Genomic DNA, 18,665 nt, shown 5'->3' with positions numbered 1-18,665 from the left:
ACCACAGCCGAGGAAGCAGTCAGAGAGGCACATGTGGGACGTTCTATAAGAGAGAGGCTGAGTCCATGTCAGACGAAGAAATGAAAGGAAAAGAAGATTAAAAAAAGAAAGAGAGGAAAGAGCGAAAGGGAGGGGACTGTTCTACACCCCAAAACTGGCTATAAAGAGACACAACCGCCAAATCCCATAGTTGACCCTTGACTGGATTTTGATTCAAAAGAGGCTGCCAAGGGGCGCCTGGGTGGCTCAGACAGTTAAGTGTCTTCAGCTCGGGTCATGATCTCACAGTTCATGGGTTCGAGCCCCGCGTCGGGCTCTGTGCCGACAGCTCGGAGCCTGGAGCCTGCTTCGGATTCTGGGTCTGCCTCTCTATCTCCGCCTCCCCCCGATTGCACTCTGTCTCTCTGTCTCCATCTCTCAAAAATAAATAAAACATTAAAAAAATAATAAAAAAAAAATAGGGGTGCCTGGGTGGCTCAGTTGGTTAAGCATCCAACTTCAGTTCAGGTCATGATCTCGCAGTCCATGAGTTCGAGCCCCACGTCGGGCTCTGTGCTGACAGCTCAGAGCCTGGAGCCTTCTTCGGATTCTATGTCTCCCTCTCTCTCTGCCCATCTCCCACTTGTGCTCTCTCTGAAATAACAAATGAATAAACTTCACAAAATAAATAAAGAAAAATAAACTAAATAAATAAATGGCACTGTAGAGGTTTCTTAAAAAAAAAAAAAAAAAACAACAAAACAAAAAACAAAAACGGAGGCAGCCAAAAAAAAAGCTTTGTAGGACAGCAGGTGACGTTTGAATATGGACTGGATATTGGGTGGTGTGTTGAATCACTGCTGATTTTCTTAGGTGTGGAAATGGTAAGTCTATGGGAGAGAACGTCCCCGTCTTGGGAGATGTCCGCTGAAGCGTTGAGGAGTGAATGTCCCAGTCTGCAAAGCTTTCAGATGTCCCCACGGGAAAGTAGATAGGAGGACACCCATGTGAACACTGGTTAAGCCTTGCAAGACGGTCTGTGGGTATCCCTTCTACGTTACTTTTCCCTCTTCTCTGAGTTTTGAATTTTTCACCATAAAAATTTTGAGGGAAAATTTTTTTAAATGGAAAGAGAAACGAAGTCTTCCCACCAAAGCTGGGGCTCTTCCTGTAGAAACTGCCCTTTGCTCCTTTGAAGCAGGTTTTGCTAAAGGTATTTAGCATTTCTGAGAAATTAGCACAAATCGAGGGAATAGGTACATTAGCAATACAGGAAATTCACATCTGAGTCGTATATGTAAATTGCAATCATGAAAATCAGGGCTTTCACTGCATTTCTAAGAAATGTCCTTTTTGGGACACTCTTGCTTTTGTCTGACCTCTAGGACTCTCTCAGAGAAGGTTCAAGAGTACGGCCTCAGAGGGAACCGGGGGAGGGGGGTTGGCAGACAGCAGGCTGTGGCTAAGACAAAGCCTCGCTGCCTCAGAGAGACCAGAACACCGAGCTTGGGCAAAACGTTCTCAGGTCCAAAATATCACCAACGCCCTCGTGTAGAGGGGAACAGTCTCATTGGAAAACATCAGTCAACGTGACAGCCTTTCCTCTGACCAAGTAATCCACTTAGGGAATTCAATCCAGTCTATGAGACACAAAGACAAAATGTATGTTAAATGAACAGATATATAAAGGGTTTAGAATAGTGCCTGCAACATGGTAAGTGCCACATAAATGCTCACTGTTGTTATTATTTCCAATGAGCATTTTAAGAGCTTGTTTAAAAAGGTAAGAATTGATTGATAGGTTATATCAAGTGAAAAAAGGTCAGATGTTTACAGTGTGTTTAATCTGTATAGACCAGCAATTGTGTAAAATAAAAAAAAAAAAATGTATGTTGGGTGGGAGGGCTGAGGCGAAATCTATCATCCATCGACACATACATGTGTGTAAATGCCAGGGCTTTGCGGAAGCCTGTGTGAACCAGATTCGGTCACAGTTGCTGCCTCCAAGCAGGGAAAGGGCCGACTAGAGTATCTAGATATGAGAGAAGTTTCTTTTTTGTCACTATATTCCCTTTCACACCGTGTGAATTTTTCTTTACCGTGTGCTCATTTTAACTGTTTAGGTCCACATATTTGAATGAATCAGCTCCCAAACCTGGACGTATACAAGGGATCTTTACCCTGGTCCCCTTAAGTGTGGAGCTTAAAATTAGAATCTTGCGTCCCCCGCCCGCCCCGGGAGACAGCTCGGAGAGGGCTGGTTTCAGAATGAGGCTCAGAAGTCTCCAGCACCTGTTCTGAGGGAGCCCAGGGAGGAGGGGACTCTATTTTCATGGGTCGTGAAATCTGAGCTCAGAGGCAGCAATAATAATAATTGTTAACAATTGTGTGGCACTGGTGGGGAGGGGTCACATGAGCTTTGGTCTGTGCTGTTCAGCTTCACATCCATCCATTAGATCAGGAGAAAATGGGGCCCTTGGAGGTTGGACAACTCCTTCCAAAAACGTCCCATAGCTTTGCTCTGTCTGGCTTAACAAAACCTGACACCAACCAAAAGAAGTCAGAAGAAAGTTGTGGATAATCCCCTCTGTATGTTCCTGTTTCCTTTTTTTAAACATAATTTATTGTCAGATTGGTTTCCATACAACACCCATTGCTCATCCCAACAAGTGCCCGTCACCCACTCTCCCCTCTCCCCCATCCCCCATCAACCCTCAGTTTGTTCTCAGTATTTAAGAGTCTCTTATGGTTTGCCTCCCTCCCTCTCCCCTATATGTTCCTGTTTATACGAAGTTCAAGAACAAGCAAAATGAATCTATGGGGACAGAAGTCAGGATGATGGCTATTTCTGCGGTGGTGGGGTGACTTCCTGGAAGGGGCAGTGAGGGGGCCTTCTGGGGGGCTCCAAATGTCCAAAGTCCCGATCTGGGTAGCGTTGTCTGGGTACGCACATAGTAAGCATTCATTGACCTGCACACTCAAAATTCATGCATTTCACTTTATGTAAATTACACTTCTGATGAAAGAAAATAGAAAGCAAATAAAATCCATTATCTGTAAAAGGTGTTTGAGCGACAGCGCTAACCAGCTTCGATCAGCAATGAGACTTTAGGAAACTCTACCATTCGGTTCCTGGCCACCCTACAAATCAGATTGGATTGTATTTGATTTTTGTTTCCTGCCTAACCCATGCCTGCTTTCTAACTCCAAAGTGCGATCTCATTGAGCAAGGCAATGTGTGTGGCTGCAGACAATAGCAATCAGTCTAGCGGGTCTGTTTCTGGAAGGCACAGCCTGCTCGATAGACAGAGACCGCTTTTTAACCGTCAGAACTAACCCCCCGGGAGCCAGCTGCTTTGTGAGGCGGTGAGAGCCCCAGCTCTCGGTAAGAAGGTAAGGAGGAGACGCACTGAGGGGCAGCCAACACTGACTCTGGGCTTTCAACAGGCAGAAAGTTCCTGGCAACGGTGTCTGTGACTGCCTCTGGCTCCCAGCCCCACCCCGCAGCTTTGTTACTTTTCACTGACACAAGTAATACGTAAGTATCTTCTCTGTGTAAAAATTAAAGCGTTACAAATAGGACTAAAGTCACCTTTGACCATCACCCCCAAACCTCGTCCCCTCTTGTTCTACCCTGAGGCAACCATCGTCATCATGCCCCCTGTGTAGGGGGCCATGGAGAACGCGATTCATGACTCTGCTTCACAAAAACGTATCTTACCGTAGGTATCAGGCTACAAACTCCTTTTTTTATTTGTTTTTCACTCAGTGATTTGTCTTGACCATCACTCCACATCACTGCCTACAGATCTGTCTCCTCTAGATCTATGAATATCTCCATTGCATAATATCCCTGGTTACGACCTGTGAACCTCCCTTTATCCGGCCATGCTCTGTGGGTTGGACATTTATGTTGTTTCCAGATGCTCCCTAGTATTAGCTAGGCTTCCGCGAACAGCGCTGTGCACCTGTGGCACATGTGGGAGAATTTCTGGGTTGTGGGTTGGGTGTAGGCTGTGCGTGTTCATTGGTCCTGGCAGATTGCCCTCCAAAATGGTAGTACCAACCCCCTCCCTCCAGCAGGGCGTGAGCTCACATTTCCCTAGATCGCCTCTAGTTCTCGGCATTATCAAAGTTTCAGATTTTGCCAACCTGACGGATGAAAATTCCTTCTTCATTGCTGAGGTTGTGTTTCTCTCATTTTTGAGTCCGAGCACTTTTTCAGGCTTACCAATCATTTGTATGTCCTCTGCTGTTGTCTCAGGTCAGGTTCATCCAAATCAGCCTTTCGCGTTCCTCCCTTCCGCCCTCGCTCCTGTCCCAACTGCTTCCTGGGATGCCCTCCTGCTTCCCCTCCACCTGCCTGATTCCTTCCCATCCCTCAAACTTCCTTCCTAGATGCCATGGGCTCCTAAATTTGTCTCACTCCTGTCTTAATCCCATGGAGGGAGTTGGGAAGCCATGGAAATCAAGTCACAAGAGTGTGATGAGGGCTACGGTGCTAATCCTCCATATTGTTTCTTGAGAACTTGCTCCATGCTGAGAACTTGCCCTAAGAATTTAACTGTGCCCCTTCCATTCTCCCAACAACCCGTGAGCCAGGAACTGTTGTTACACCCACTTATGAGGAGAGAAAACGGAGGCACAGAGAAGTTAAGTGAATTGTCTCCAAGGCTTCCTGCTGGTAAGTGGCCGGGCTGAGATTCAAACCCAGGCTGTCCTGCTCTAATGTCAGCCTGCTGAGTGCTTTGATACGGGTAAGGATAGGGCTTAGGAAGCACAGAGAAATCAGGGATGGCTTCCCGGAGGAGTTGGCCCCTCAGTGGAGCCTGAGGACCAAACAAGAGATGACCCCGCAATGAAATAGGAAATGGTCGTCAAGGAAGGGGGAAGGGCCTGAGGCTGGAGAGCTGGTTTGTCCTGGGTGCAGCCTGGGGTGTGTGCCAGGGGGCACGAAACCAGGTCCAAGTGCGGGGTCAGGGCCAGATGGGGGTCATACGAGTCTACACCTCATCTCAAGGCCAGACCAGCCCTCCCTGCTCTGCGGTCGGTCCCTGCCGGGAAGCATGCAAGGGAGGCTCCGCAGACAGCACCGTTGGGGACTCCTGAAGCACGCCCAGGCCACCCGCCTCGGCTCCTACCACGCAGGTGCAGGGGCGGGAGGGGGTGCCGCTGATTTACATCCTACAGGTTGGGGGGAAAACCCAGGAAGTGCAGCTCAGGCACTAATCAAATCTAAGGCTAATAATAAACGTCCTGAGTAATGAGTGGCTTGGGCCGGAGCAGGCGAGGTGGCCGGACCCGGGCGGGCCCGGAGTGGTGTGAGTAGCCGGGGAGGTGGCCGGGTGGGGGGCGGGGGGGGGGGGCCGGGGGGGCAAGGAGGTCTTGGCCAGGGGCGCCCCGCATGGGTTCGGTGGGGTTCGGTGCGAGTAGCACCCACAGCAGATGGACAAGCTCGGGCTTGTCTGGGGGCCACCCCAAGTCTGGGGGCTCTGGGGGTTTGCAGCTTGCATGCCGGGAGAGGAGCTGGGAGGCTGGAGGGTAGGTATGCACCTTCTGCATCCATCCCCTGACTTTAACAATCATCAACGTATGGCCAGCCTTAGATCGTCTACGCCCGCCATTTTCCCCCTCCAGCCCCACTGGATCATCTTAAAGCTAGTAACAAACATTGTATTCTTTGATGTGTGGATGCCTCAGCAGCCATCTCTTAAAAACTTTTTCAGAAAACAACACCCAGAAAACTAACCATCATGGCCTGACCAATTCTGAAAAGAATGACCCCCTAGTACTAGGACCAAATAGCCGATCAGGGTTGAGGTTTCCCAGCTGTCTGATCAATGTCTTTTCCGGTCGGTTTGTTCAAATCAGGATCTGAGCACAGACCACATTCTACCTTTGATTGTATGTGTTAATCTAGAGCAAGTCCCATCTGGTCTCATTTATTCCCCCCGCTGTTTATTTATTGAAGAACCTGGATCGTATGCCCTGTAGAATTTTTATCAGGGTTTTAAAGGTTCGTTCAAAGTGACAGAGCAGGAAGCATAGGTTGCTGGAGCCGATGGGACCCACGCTGCTGCTCTGTCCCCCACACGTCAGGCAAGGAGTCTATCTTTTCTCTGATTCCTTTTTGCATCCAGTGACCATGTGCCCAGACAGGTCCCCAGCGAAGGGCTCAAATGGATAAAATTTCTGAGACAGCCGGAACAGGTGAGGACACCCACCTTGACACAGGGAGAAAGTGCCGGGGCTTCCGGGATCACGGGCTGAGAATGGGTCAGAACTGTGACCCAGTGCTGAGCGAGGCTGCCTGGCACAGCAGAATCAGTACCGGCCCGCAGTCAGGGGTTCTGGCTCCCCATGTTCACGGACTCACCGTGTGACCTTGGACGGGCCCTTCACCTCTCCAGACTCTGTTTCCCCAGCTGCACAATGAAGAAGAGTCTCTGCCCCACCAGATGTCCCTCAAAACCTCACAAGGGCTTCGAACCCTCCAGAAGCCCTCTTGAGGAGTCACAAGCAAAGGTTCCGAGAAGGGCTGTGGAACTTCTTTCTCAGGCTTCTATTCTGCCCAGCCTGTGTCGGTCCTGGAGTTTTCCTGCCCTTCGTAGGGGCTGGATGATGGTTCTGGGATTTTATGTAGGTCCAGGTGGTGGTTGGGGAGTGGGGAGCAGCCACGGCACCCTCTCTGGTCTGCTGGTTGTCGACCATCTGCCCAACTATGTCCCCATCAGTCTCCACAGCTTGCTGGCTTCCAGACCATGAATGAGTCTTAGAAGCTCTCTAGGGCTGCCCTGTCCAATCTAACCCACCGCCCACCCAGCCATCCCTTCACAGTGGGTTAGCACCCTCCCTCTCCTCTCCCCAAATGAGGGAAGGGTCAGAGGTCTCTTTTTAATTTTGTGTGATTCTTTGGCGTTTTAAATTTGCTTGTTGAGGGGCGCCTGGGTAGCTCAGTTGGTTAAGCAGCCGACTCTTGATTTCGGCTCAGGTCATGATCTCACGGTTTGTGAGTTCAAGCTGTGGATGGGGCTCTGTGCTCTCAGCTCTGCACAGAGCCTGCTTGGGATTCTCTCTCTCTGCCTTTCCCCCCTCCTCTCTCTCTCTCTCTCTCTCTCTCTCTCAAAATACATAAGTAAACTTTTTTAAAAATTGGCTTTTTGAGTAGGTAGTGGTCACGCTTTGCAAGCCCAGACAGTATAAAAAGGTATATAATATGAAGTCTTCTTCCCTCCCTGTCCCCCATCTGCCCAGTTCCTGCCTCCCCTGGGATAAACAGCCTTACCGACATATAATTTACATGCCTGAAAGTTTACCCATTTAAAGTGTACAAGTCAGTGTTATTTATTATAGTTACAGACTTGTGCAATCATCACTATAATCTAATTTTAGAACATTTTCACCACTCCCCACCCCTCAGTCCCTCCACACCCCCAGCCTTAGGCTTACCACTGATCTACTTTCTGTCTCTGTCCATTTGCCTAATTTGGACCATTTTATAAAAATTGATTGTGGTTTTGCAACTTTCTGTCTCTACCAATTTGCCTACCGTGGGCCATTTTATAAAAATTGAACGTGGTGCTTTGCGACTGGCTTCTTCTTCTTAGCATGATGTTTTTAAGGTTCATTCATGTTGTGGCACATGTCAGCACTTTGTTCCTCTTTATGGCCAAATTATATTCCATTGAATGGATATGCCACGTTTTGTTTATCCATTCGTCATGTGGTGGACATTTGGGCCGTTTCTGCTGTTTGGCTATTATGAATAATGCTGCCGTGAACTTTCGTGTTCAAGTATTTGGGTTGACATATATTTTCATTTTTCCTGGAAGCGCGATCGCAGCATCTTGTGGCAATTCTGGGTTGAACATTTTGAGAAACTACCAGATTGTTTCCCACAGTAGATGACCATCTGATCATCTTGCTTCAAATTCTCCATATCCTCACCAACACTTGTCAGTTTCCATCTTTTCATTATAACTATCTTAGTAGGTCTCTCAGTGTCACGTTGATTTGCATTTCCCTAATTGACAAATGATGTTGGGCGCCTTTTCCTGTGCTGATTCAGATATATTTTTGGAAAAATGTCTAACGCCTTAACCCATTTTTAAATTGAGATGTTTCTTCATTGTTCAGTTGTAAGCATTCTTTATATATTCTGGATCCCTTAACAAATTTATGATTTGCAAATGTTTCCTCCACATCTATGGACTGTCCTTTTCTTTTCTTTCTTTTTTTTTTTAATTATTTTATTTATTTTGAGAGAGAGAGAGAGAGAGAGAGACAGAGGCAGAGAGAGAGGAAGAGAGAGAATGCCAAGTGAGGCTCGATTTCACAAATGTGAGATCACAACCTGAGCCCAAATCAAGAACTGGACACTTGACCAACTGAGCCACCCAAGCACCCCCCCCCTTTTATTTTCTTGATGGTATTTTGTGAAACAGAAATGTGTTTGATTTTCATGAAGTTTAATCTCTTCATCTTCTCTATAGTCATTTATGCATTTTGTGTCATTGCCTAACCCCAAATAATGAAGATTCACTACTGTTTTCTTCTAAGCTTGTCATTTTAGCTCTTACATTTAGATCTATGATCCACTGTGAGTTAATTTTTGTGTGTGGTGTGAGGTAGGCGTCGAAATGTGTTCTCTTACACATGGCTATCCTGTGGTCTCAGCACTATTTGTTGAGAAGATTATCCTTTCTCCTACTATTGCTTTGTAGTAAGTTTTTGAAATTGAAAAGTGTGAGTCTCCCAGGTATGTTTTTCTTTTTCAGGATTGTTTTGGCTCTTCTGGGTCCTTTGCATTTCCATAAGATTTTAGGATCAGCTGTCAAATTCTGAGGAAAAGCCAGTTGGTATTTTTATTAGGATTTCATTGAATCCGTAGAATAATTTGGGGACTATTGCCATCTTAACAATATTAAATCTTTCAACCCATGAACATGGGCTTTCTCTCCATTTATTTAGGTCTTTAAATTCTTCTTTCAACAATCTTTTGTAGTTTTCAGTGTACAAGTTTTACACTTTTTTGTTAAATTTATTTCTAAAAATTGTATTTAAAACACCATTTTTTGTTTCTTAAGTTTCTTTGCGGTGTTTCGTTACATATATACCAACTCTTATAGATTTGAACTTCCCCCCTTTTTGCAAAAATAAAGAAAGAAGGAAGGAAGGAAGGAGGGAAGGAAGGAAGGAAAGAAGAAAGAAGGAAGAAAGAAAGAAAGAAAGAAAGAAAGAAAGAAAGAAACCCTGTTTATTTTTATTTTTGTTTTTCCACATAATATATCTTGGAGTTCTTTCATAGTAATATATAAAGAGCTTCCTCATTCTTTTTTATAGGTGCATAGTCCAGTATATAAGAATATTATAATTTACTCATTCACTCCCTTATTGATGGGCAGTTGGTTTTTCCCCAATCTTCTGGTATTACGAACATTGCTACAATGGATTTATTTTTTAAATTTTTTTTTCAACATTTATTTATTTTTGGGACAGAGAGAGACAGAGCATGAACGGGGGAGGGGCAGAGAGAGAGGGAGACACAGAATCGGAAACAGGCTCCAGGCTCTGAGCCATCAGCCCAGAGCCCGACGCGGGGCTCGAACTCCCGGACCGCGAGATCGTGACCTGGCTGAAGTCGGACGCTTCACCGACTGCGCCACCCAGGCGCCCCTAAGCTTCTAGATTTTTAAGTCTATTAAGGAAAGATAGAATCAGCATAGTTTGAATTTATCTTCTATTAGGAATGAGACCAAACATCTTTATGATGTTTTCCCCTGTTTATGAACTGTCTGTTCATTGTGTTTGCCCAATTTTCTATTGGGTGGCTGGCCTTTTCCTTTCTGTTTATAAATAAAAGATGCAAATGTTTGGTTTCCATTTTTCATTTGCCTTTGGACTTTCCTTGAGGTGTTTTTGGCCATGTTTGGTGATTTTTTCTTTGCTTGTTCTGTGTAGTCTATTTTATCAGTCCTTTTACAGATTTTGGATATGGTGTCATAGTTAAAAAAAGTCTTTCAGATTCCAAGGTTATAAAGAAATATCAGGTCATTTTTTTCTTTAGAATTTTAATAATCTTATTGTTTTCCACATTTAAATCTTTGGGCTATTTTTTTTTTTAATAGAGGGGAAATTATTTCCTGTGCCCAGCTACTTTAAAAAAATTGTTTTTATGTCTGTTTATTTATTTATTTATTTATTTAGGTTTATTCATTTTTGAGAGAGAGGGACAGAGTGTGAGCAGGGGAGGGGCAGAGAGAGAGAGGGAGACACAGAATCCAAAGCAGGCTACAGGCTCTGAGCTGTCAGAACAGAGCTGGACATGGGGCTTGAACTCAAACCGTGAGATCATGACCTGAGCCAAAGTTGGGCACTTAACTGACTGGGCCACCCAGGCGCCCCATAATGTTTACTTATTTTTTGAGAGAGAGAGAGAGAGACAGAGTGCTAGCGGGGAAGGGGCAGAGAGAGAGGGAGGGGCAGACACAGAATCCGAAGCAGGTTCCAGGCTCTGAGCTGCCAGCACAGAGCCTGACACAGGGCTCGAACCCACCAACCGTGGGATCATGACCTGAGCTGAAGTCGGACGCTTAACCGACTGAGCCACCCAGGCGCCCCTCTGGCTCAGTTACTTTGTCTCTGTCAAGAATATCCTCCCCTAAGTTTTGAAAGCAAAAGCCAGCATTTTTTTCTCCCCTCTCTCTGCCCAGACACCTTTACCCTGAGTCCTACTTGAATGACAGAAATGCAGGCGGGGGAGGGGGCAGAATAAAACTTAAATATTGTCCCAATCCGGCTGTCTATAACACAGTGCAAAAATGGAGACGGCTTTTCATTCCACAAGTCTTTACTGGGGACAATGATGGACAAGGTCATTTATGAGGTCATTTATCAAGGACCTACTGTGTCCTGCTATTATGGAAGGCACCGGATACAGAGATGAATGAGAGTGTCGGGAGACAGAATGGTGACTCCCAAAGGTCAAATTACAAAACAAGAACCATCACCAGGAAGGCATGCTCAGGCCACACGGTCATCCAGGGAGGCACATGTAAGGGCTCAGAGGAGAGGCAAGGGGGCGAGGCAGCTATGGGGGCAAGTGTTTTTAGAAAATTATGGTGCTTAAGCCACAGGTTGAGGTTGTGGGAGCAGTTCCCAGGCCTGGAGTGCTAATTTGATGATACTATTATTAGTAATAATAATAATGTCATAATAATTCTCTATCATTATGATTATATGGTTTGATATTACCGTAAGATGATTTTAATTGTGACTACAATTAATCCATTATATTTTTTGCCACTTATATCAGACTAATAACTGCCGCTTGGCAGCTTCGTCTCCGGCCAGTTATACGCATGTCACGTACACGTCCTTGAGGGAAACTTCTCTGCAGAGGGAAGCCTGGAACGCCCATTTTGCAGATAACGCAAACCGAGGTTTTGTGCCCTTTCCCAAGGTGATCGGTAATGACACGAGGCATAACTGTGCTTTCCCCACCACAGACCCCTTTGCTCTCTCACGCATGTTCTGCCACTGAACTGTGGCAAATCGATTTTCAAAATGAGCTAACAGGAGGCAAAAACTACCATGGGGAGAAATGGTCGCCCCCTTTCTACAAACACGGACCTGAGAGGGGCCCCTGGGTGGCTCAGTCGGTCAGGCGTCCGACTCTTGCTCTCACCTCAGGTCTTGATCTTGATCTCAGGGTCATGAGGTCAGGCTCCATGTTGGGCCTTGTGCTGGGCGCGAAACCTACTTAAAAAAAAAAAAATTCCCTATAAGCACAAAACTGAGAAAGTGACTTGACTAGTACTCCCGGGACTCAGTTTAGTTCTGACTTAGATCCAGCGTGGGGATGGTGGGCTCACCACCCTGACAATCTCTGAAAGGTAGTTTTGGGTGCAGGTGGGGGCTCCCAGGGGTTAGTCTCAGAGCTATTTTCAATACCTCAGAAGAGCCTGGTAAGAAATCACGTACAACGAACTGAAATGAAAAGCCACCTTCTCATTTCCTTCTTTGCCTCCTTCCCACCTCCCCCCCCCCTCCTCTCCCTTCTTCACGGGAATAAAAGCGGGCTTCTAAGTGGTCATTGTCAGTTCTCCCACATGTGCCCCAGGTGTCAGGCTGTGACCTCCTCCAGGGCACACACCCCACCTCTTCATGTTGGAATCTCCTTCTGACCCCTCCCCCGCCCCCACTGACAGCCTAGTTCAAAGCCCCCAGCTCATGTGTTTATTCAAAGATTGGTGAGAAATTCCTCCTGTCTTGAAGCTTTTTATGGTCCCTTCTTTTCAAGTCACATTGACAGATTTTCTTGGCAAAATTCCAAAGAACGAGAAGGAGTTGCTGAGGCTTTTATCCATCTTGCTTCTTTCTCATGGGCACAGGACCCTCTCCCCACCATGGAGAAAGACACAGGGTTGTCTTGGGTCCTTGTGGCAGGAACTGGCCCTTTTAATTTTCCCTTGACCCAGGTCCAGGCCTTGGCCAGTACAATACTCCATAGTGCAAGGAGTGGCAATGTTAATAAGGGCAATAGCTCAGGGGGTTAACCTTTTACTAATTGCTCAGTACCATACCAGGCAAAGCACTTGCCATGCATGTAATAACCACAATGGCCTTATGAAGTCGGCAATAACATCCCCATTTTACAGATGAGGACCCTGCGTTTCAAGGAGGCAAAGTTCTGCCCAAGGTCACACAGCTAGGAAGTGCTGGACCCGGGATATATAGTCCAGTGGTTTCCAGCCATTGCTACCTGAATGTCCAGAATATGATCTGCACACACTGCTAGTTCTTGACTTTTCGATTTTAGACATTGTGCATTAACTTCCTGCTTTCTAAGATGAGAACTCAACTCTTACATCACCCTCTGTGTACCCACCACCTCCCCTCTACCCAGTCTCCCAGAGCACGGTGTTTAGTTAGATCCGTGGAGACGGAGAGCAGTTCTGGCCCCAGCAATGGGGCTGACCCCGTGGCAGATGTGGCAGGACCAGCCGACCATACTCCCGACAGCCTGCGCATCTGTCCACTCTGACGCCCTCAGGATTTCCAGAGAGTCCATCAACAATGGAAATTCTTTTGGATCCCCCCGGTCAACCCCAGTGCTCAAGGGTAGACTGCCAGCTAATCAGCTTGCCCCCAAATGTAAAACCCTCCACGGTATCATTCTCCCTTTTCTTCTTCCTCTCTCTCCTAAGTCCTGGTATTGCCTTTGTTCCTTGACAGTGGTCCAATGACTGTCCCCGCTCAACGCAGATGAGGAAACTCTTGTATGGGAAGCATAAGTCAGAGTCCTTGAGTTATTCACTGACAGTTGCTCACACGTTTATGATGCTGTGAATTTTGTTCCCAGCTGAACTATCCGTGTGCTATGATTTCCCTGGCGTTGACAGCTCCTGAGTTCTCTCTGCGCGTGTCAGCGATTTATCCTCAGCTCTGTGACAAACCCAGCCTGTCACTTGGTCAAACATACTCACTTGTCTATTATTTCAATGTTCATCAGAGACATTCCTTCCCTCTTTTATTTTAGCTGGGACAGTGTTCCCTCCAGGCCTGCAGGCAGCTGTCCCCCAAGATTTCCTTCGGCATCATTCTGAGAATTTCTACCTGCACCTCTTTGCTGAGATGGAGCCTGTGTTTCTCCCCGACTTGTCACCATTTGGCTTACGCCCTACATTGGATGGAGTGTATCCCCCAGCAGCTTACCAAGTCACCACTATCTAGACCCAAAATCTCTCATCATCCCAGGTTTCCCCTCCCCTCAGCCCCTGGTAACCCCTGGTCTACTTTCCGCCGCCATGAATTCGCCTATTCTAGGTGCCTCGTGTGAGCAGAATCAGACAGTAGCTGTCTTTTTGTGGCTGGTTTATTTCACTTACCGTAAGGTCTTCAAGGTTCATCCGTGTTGCTGCATGTGTCCGTACCTTACTCATTTTAATAACTGAGTAGTATTCCAATATATATATAGCACTTTTTATGTATCCCTTCATTTATCGACGAACACGGGTTTTCCACTTTCGGTCTATTGTGCACAATGCTGCTGTGAACATTGGTGTACAAGTACTTATGTGAATCGCTGCTTTCAGGTCCTTTGGATGTATATCTATGAGTGGAATTGCTGGGTCATATGGTAGCTCTATATGTAACTTTGTGAGGAAATGTCAAACTGTTTTCTATAGTGGTTGCAGCATTTTTCATTCCCACAATCAATACATGAGGGTCCCAATTTCTCCACATTCTTGTCAAGATTCATTATTTTTCACTTTTTGGATAATTGCCATTCTAATGAGCATGAAGTGGTGTCTCACTGTAGTTTCGACTGGAATTTCTCCAATGACTGGCGATGTTGAGTATTTTTATATGCTTATGGGCCATTTGGATGCCATCTTTGGGGAAACGTCAACTCAAGTCTCTTGCCCAGTTTTGACTTGAGTTGTTTCTGTTTTGGCTGTTGAGTCTCAGGAGGTTTTTTTTTTTTTTTTTTTTTTATGTCTTCTGCCTATTAATCCCTTATCAGAGATGTTATTTGCAAATATTTGCTCCCATTCTGTGAGCTTTTTGTTTTTACTGTCTTGATGGACAGAAGTTTTTAATTTTGATGAAACCCAACATATCTAGGTGTTGTATCAAAAGTGGAATTGCCAGATGGAATGCATGAAGGTGTTACCCGGATTTCCTCTAAAAGTTTTATAGTTTTAGTCTGAAGTTTAGGTCTTTGATACATTTGAAGGTAATCCTCCAACTCTTCTTATTCTTCAAAATTACCCTGGCCTATTCAGGGCCCCTTGCAATTCCATATGAAGTTTTAGGATGAATTCTTGTATTTGTGTAAAAAAGTCACCGGGATTTTGTTAAGGACTGTAATGAATCTGTAGATCACTTTGGGGAGTATTGCCATTTGAACAACATTAAGTCTTCCAGTCCATGAACATAGGATGTCTTTTATTTAGGCTTCTTTAATTTCAGCAGTGTTTTGTAGTTTTTCAGGATATACTTTTTTTTTGTCACCATGGTTAAATTTATTCCCAAATATTTTATTCTTTTTGTACGCATTTGTAAATGGAATTGTTTTCTTAATTTCCTTTCAGGATTGTTTGTTGCAAATATGTGTGTGTGTGTATTTGTGTATGTATATATATACTTGCATATAGATATATTTGTGTATAGATATATTTGTGTGTGTGTATGTATATATACATATTTGCGTGTGTGTGTGTGTGTGCATTGGTTTTGTATCCTACAACTTAATATTAGTTCTAACAGGTGTGTGTGTGTGTGTGTGTGTGTGTAACTGTTAGGGACTTGACATGTAGGATCATGTCATCTGTGAACAGAGATCATTTTATTTTCTCCTTTCCAATTTGGATAACTTATTTCTTTTTCTTGCCTAATTTCTCTGGCTAAAACTTTCAGTACTATGTTCACTTGATGCAGGAAAAGTAGGCTTTCTTGTCTTGTTGCTGATCTTAGGAGAGAAGCTCTTAGTCTTTCATCATTGGGTAGGATGTCAACTGTGAGTTTTTTCATATATGGTTTTTATCGTATTGAAGAAATTCTCCTCTATTTCTACTTTACTGGGTGTTTTTTTTTTTTAATCATGCAAAGATGTTGAATTTTGACAAATGCTTTGTCTGCATCCATTGAGATGAACATACAGTTTTCTTTCCATTCTTTTACTGTGGTGTGTTGCATTGATTGATTTTCATGTATTGATCCATTATTGCATTCCAGGAATAAATCCCACTTGGCTGTGGTGTAGAATGCTTTTAATATGCTGTTGGAATTTATTTGCTAATATTTTGCTGAGAATTTTTACATCCATATTCATAAGGCATATTGGTCTATAATTTTCTTTTCTTATGTTGTCTTTATTAGGCTTTGGTATCAGTGTAATGTAATGTTGACCTCATAGAATGAGTTAGGAAGTATTCCCTCCTCTTCAATTGTTTTAGAAGAGTCTGAGAAATACTAATGTTAATTCTTCCTTAAATGTTTGGTAAAATTCACCGGTGACAGCAACTGGGCTTTTCATCATGGGCCTTTCATTGAGAGGTTTCTGATTACCGGTTCAGTCTCCTTACTTGTTATATGTAGGTCTGTTCAGATAGTCCTTCTTCGTGTGTCAGTTCTTATAGATTGTATGTTTCTAGGAATTTGCCTATCTAGGTTACCCAATTTGTTGGATGTGTAATTGTTCATAGTATTCTCATAATCTATAAAATCTGTAGTAATATCCCCACTTTAATTTCTTTTTTTTTCAATCTTTCTCTCTTTTTCCATTTTATTTTATTTTCATCATGATAGGTGTACTCTTTAATCCTCAGCCTCTATTTTCCCCCTCCCCCCACCCTTTTCTTCTCTGGTGACCATCAGTTTGTTCTCTACAGTTAAGAGTTGGTTTCTTTTTTTGTTTGTTTGTTTGTTTACTTTTGAGAAAGACAGAGAGTGTGAGCAGGAGAGGAGTAAAGACAGGGAGAACGAGGATCCAAAGCGGGCTCCATGTGAGTCTAATGTGGGTCTCGAACTCATGAACTGTGACATCACAACCTGAGTCAAAGTTGGACGTCCAACTGACTGAGCCACCCAGGTGCCCCAAGAGTTTGTTTCTTGGTTTGCCCTTCTCTTTCCCCCCCACCTTTGTTTGTTTGTTTTGTTTCTTAAATTCCACATACGAATGAAATCATATGGTGTTTGTCTTTCTCTAACAGACTTATTTAGCTTAGAATTATACTCTCTAGCTCCATCCATGTTGTTGCAAACAGCAAGAGTTCATTCTTTTTTATCGCTGAACAATATTCCATTGTAGGTCTATATCACCTCTTCTTTATCCATTTGGCAGTTGATGGACATTTTGGCTGTTTATATAGTTTGGCTATTATAAACAATGCTGCAGTTAATATAGGGGTGCATGCTGTTGGTGGGAATGCAAACTGGTGCAGCCACTCTGGAAAACAGTATGGAGGTTCCTCAAATAATTAAAAATAGAACTACCCTACGACCCAGAAATTGCACTACTAGGTATTTATCGAAGGGATACAGGTGTGTTGTTTCAAAGGGGCACATGTACCCCCTTTCATAGCAACACTATCGACAATAGCCAAAGTATGGAAAGAGCCCAAATGTCCATCTACTGATGAATGGATAAAGAAGATGTGGTTTATATATACAATGTAATACTACTCGGTGGTGAAAAAGAATAAAATCTTGCCATTTGCAACAACATGGATGGAACTAGAAGGGATTATGCTAAGTGAAATAAGTCAATCAGAGAAAGATATATGATTTCACTCTTATGTGAAATTTGAGAAACTCAACAGATGAACATAGGAGAAGGGAAGGAAAAGTAAGATAAAAAGAGAGAGGGAGGCAAACCATGAAAGACACTTAAATACAGAGAACAAACTGAGGGCTGCTTGAGGGAAGGTGGGTGGGGGGATAGATGAAATGGGTGATGGGCATTAAGGAAGACACTGGTTGGGATGAGCGCTGGTGTCATATGTAAGAGATGAATCACTAGGTTCTACTCCTGAAGCCAAGACTACACATATGTAAACTAACTTGAATTTAAATGAAAAAAAAAAAAAAGAAAAGAAAAGAAAAGAAAAGAAAAGAAACATAGGGGTACATGTATCCCTTTGATTAGTGTTTTTTTTTTCATTTTTTTGTTAAGTACCCTGGTAGTGCAATTCCTGGATTGCAAGGTAGTTCTATGTTTAATTTTTTGAGGAACCTCCATACTGTTTTCCAGAGTGGCTGCACCAGTTTGCATTCCCACCAGCAGAGCAAGAGGGTTCCTTTTTCTCCACAGCCTCACCAACATTTACTGTTCCTTGTGTTGTTGATTTTAGTCATTCTGACAGGTGTGAGGTGATATCTCACTGTGGTTTTGATTTGCATTTTCCTGATTATGAGTGATGCTGAGCATCTTTTCATGTCCCACTTTCATTTCTGACTTTAGTAATTTGAATCTCTTCTGTTTTTCTTAGTCAATCTAGCTAAAGATTTGTCAATTTTGTTAATCTATTCCAAGAACCGGCTTTTGGTTTTGTTGATTTTCTCTAGTACAGTTTCTTTGTTCTCTACTTTATCTCCACTCTAATCTTTATTATTTCCTTACCTCTGCCATCTTTTGGTTTAATTCACGCTTCATTTTCTAGTTCCTCATAGTGTACAGTTAAGTTATGATTTGAGAATTCCTTCTTTTTTAGTGCATATGCATTTACAGTTATAAATTTCCCTCTTAGCGTTACCTTTTCTGTATCCCGTAACTTTTGGTAACTTGGGTTTTCATTTTCACTTATCTCAAGGTATTTTGTAATTTTCCTTGTGACTTCCACTTTGAGACATCAGTTGTTTAAGAGTATGTTGTTGAATTTCCACATGTCTGTGAATTTTCCAGTTTTCCTTCTGTCATTGATTTTTAGTTTCATTCTATTTTGATCAGAAAAGATACTTTGAATGATTTCAATTTTTTAAAACCTGTTAACGTTTGGTTTGTGATCCAATATATGGTCTACTGTAGAGAATGATCCATGTACGCTTGAGAAGAATGTGTATACTGCTGTTGCTGAATGCTGTATTTGTATATGTCTATTATATATCATTGATTCACAGTGTTGTTCAAGTTCTCTATTTCCTTATTGATCTTCTGCTTGGTTCTTCTATCCATTACGAAA

At 43.8% G+C, this 18,665-nt stretch overlaps 1 protein-coding gene across 2 annotated transcripts in view; it reads left to right on the top strand.

Annotated features, from left to right (window-relative positions):
- The first annotated feature begins 5,219 nt into the window (after window positions 1-5,219).
- Window positions 5,220-18,665, top strand: part of TNFRSF13B (TNF receptor superfamily member 13B) — a 33,374-nt gene continuing 19,928 nt past the window's right edge. For both annotated transcript variants that reach the window (XM_040452978.1, XM_040452979.1), the window contains exon 1: window positions 5,220-5,300. In XM_040452978.1, coding sequence (XP_040308912.1) covers window positions 5,243-5,300 — 58 coding nt within the window. In that variant the 5' untranslated portion in view covers window positions 5,220-5,242. The remainder of the gene's footprint in view (window positions 5,301-18,665) is intronic.

This window comes from Herpailurus yagouaroundi, unplaced genomic scaffold (assembly GCF_014898765.1).
Source record: "Herpailurus yagouaroundi ecotype Mexico unplaced genomic scaffold, PumYag 208, whole genome shotgun sequence".
NCBI lineage: Eukaryota > Metazoa > Chordata > Mammalia > Carnivora > Felidae > Herpailurus > Herpailurus yagouaroundi.
The sequence above is the reverse complement of the archived record's forward strand: the minus strand, read 5'-3'. Positions and strand labels throughout refer to the sequence as shown.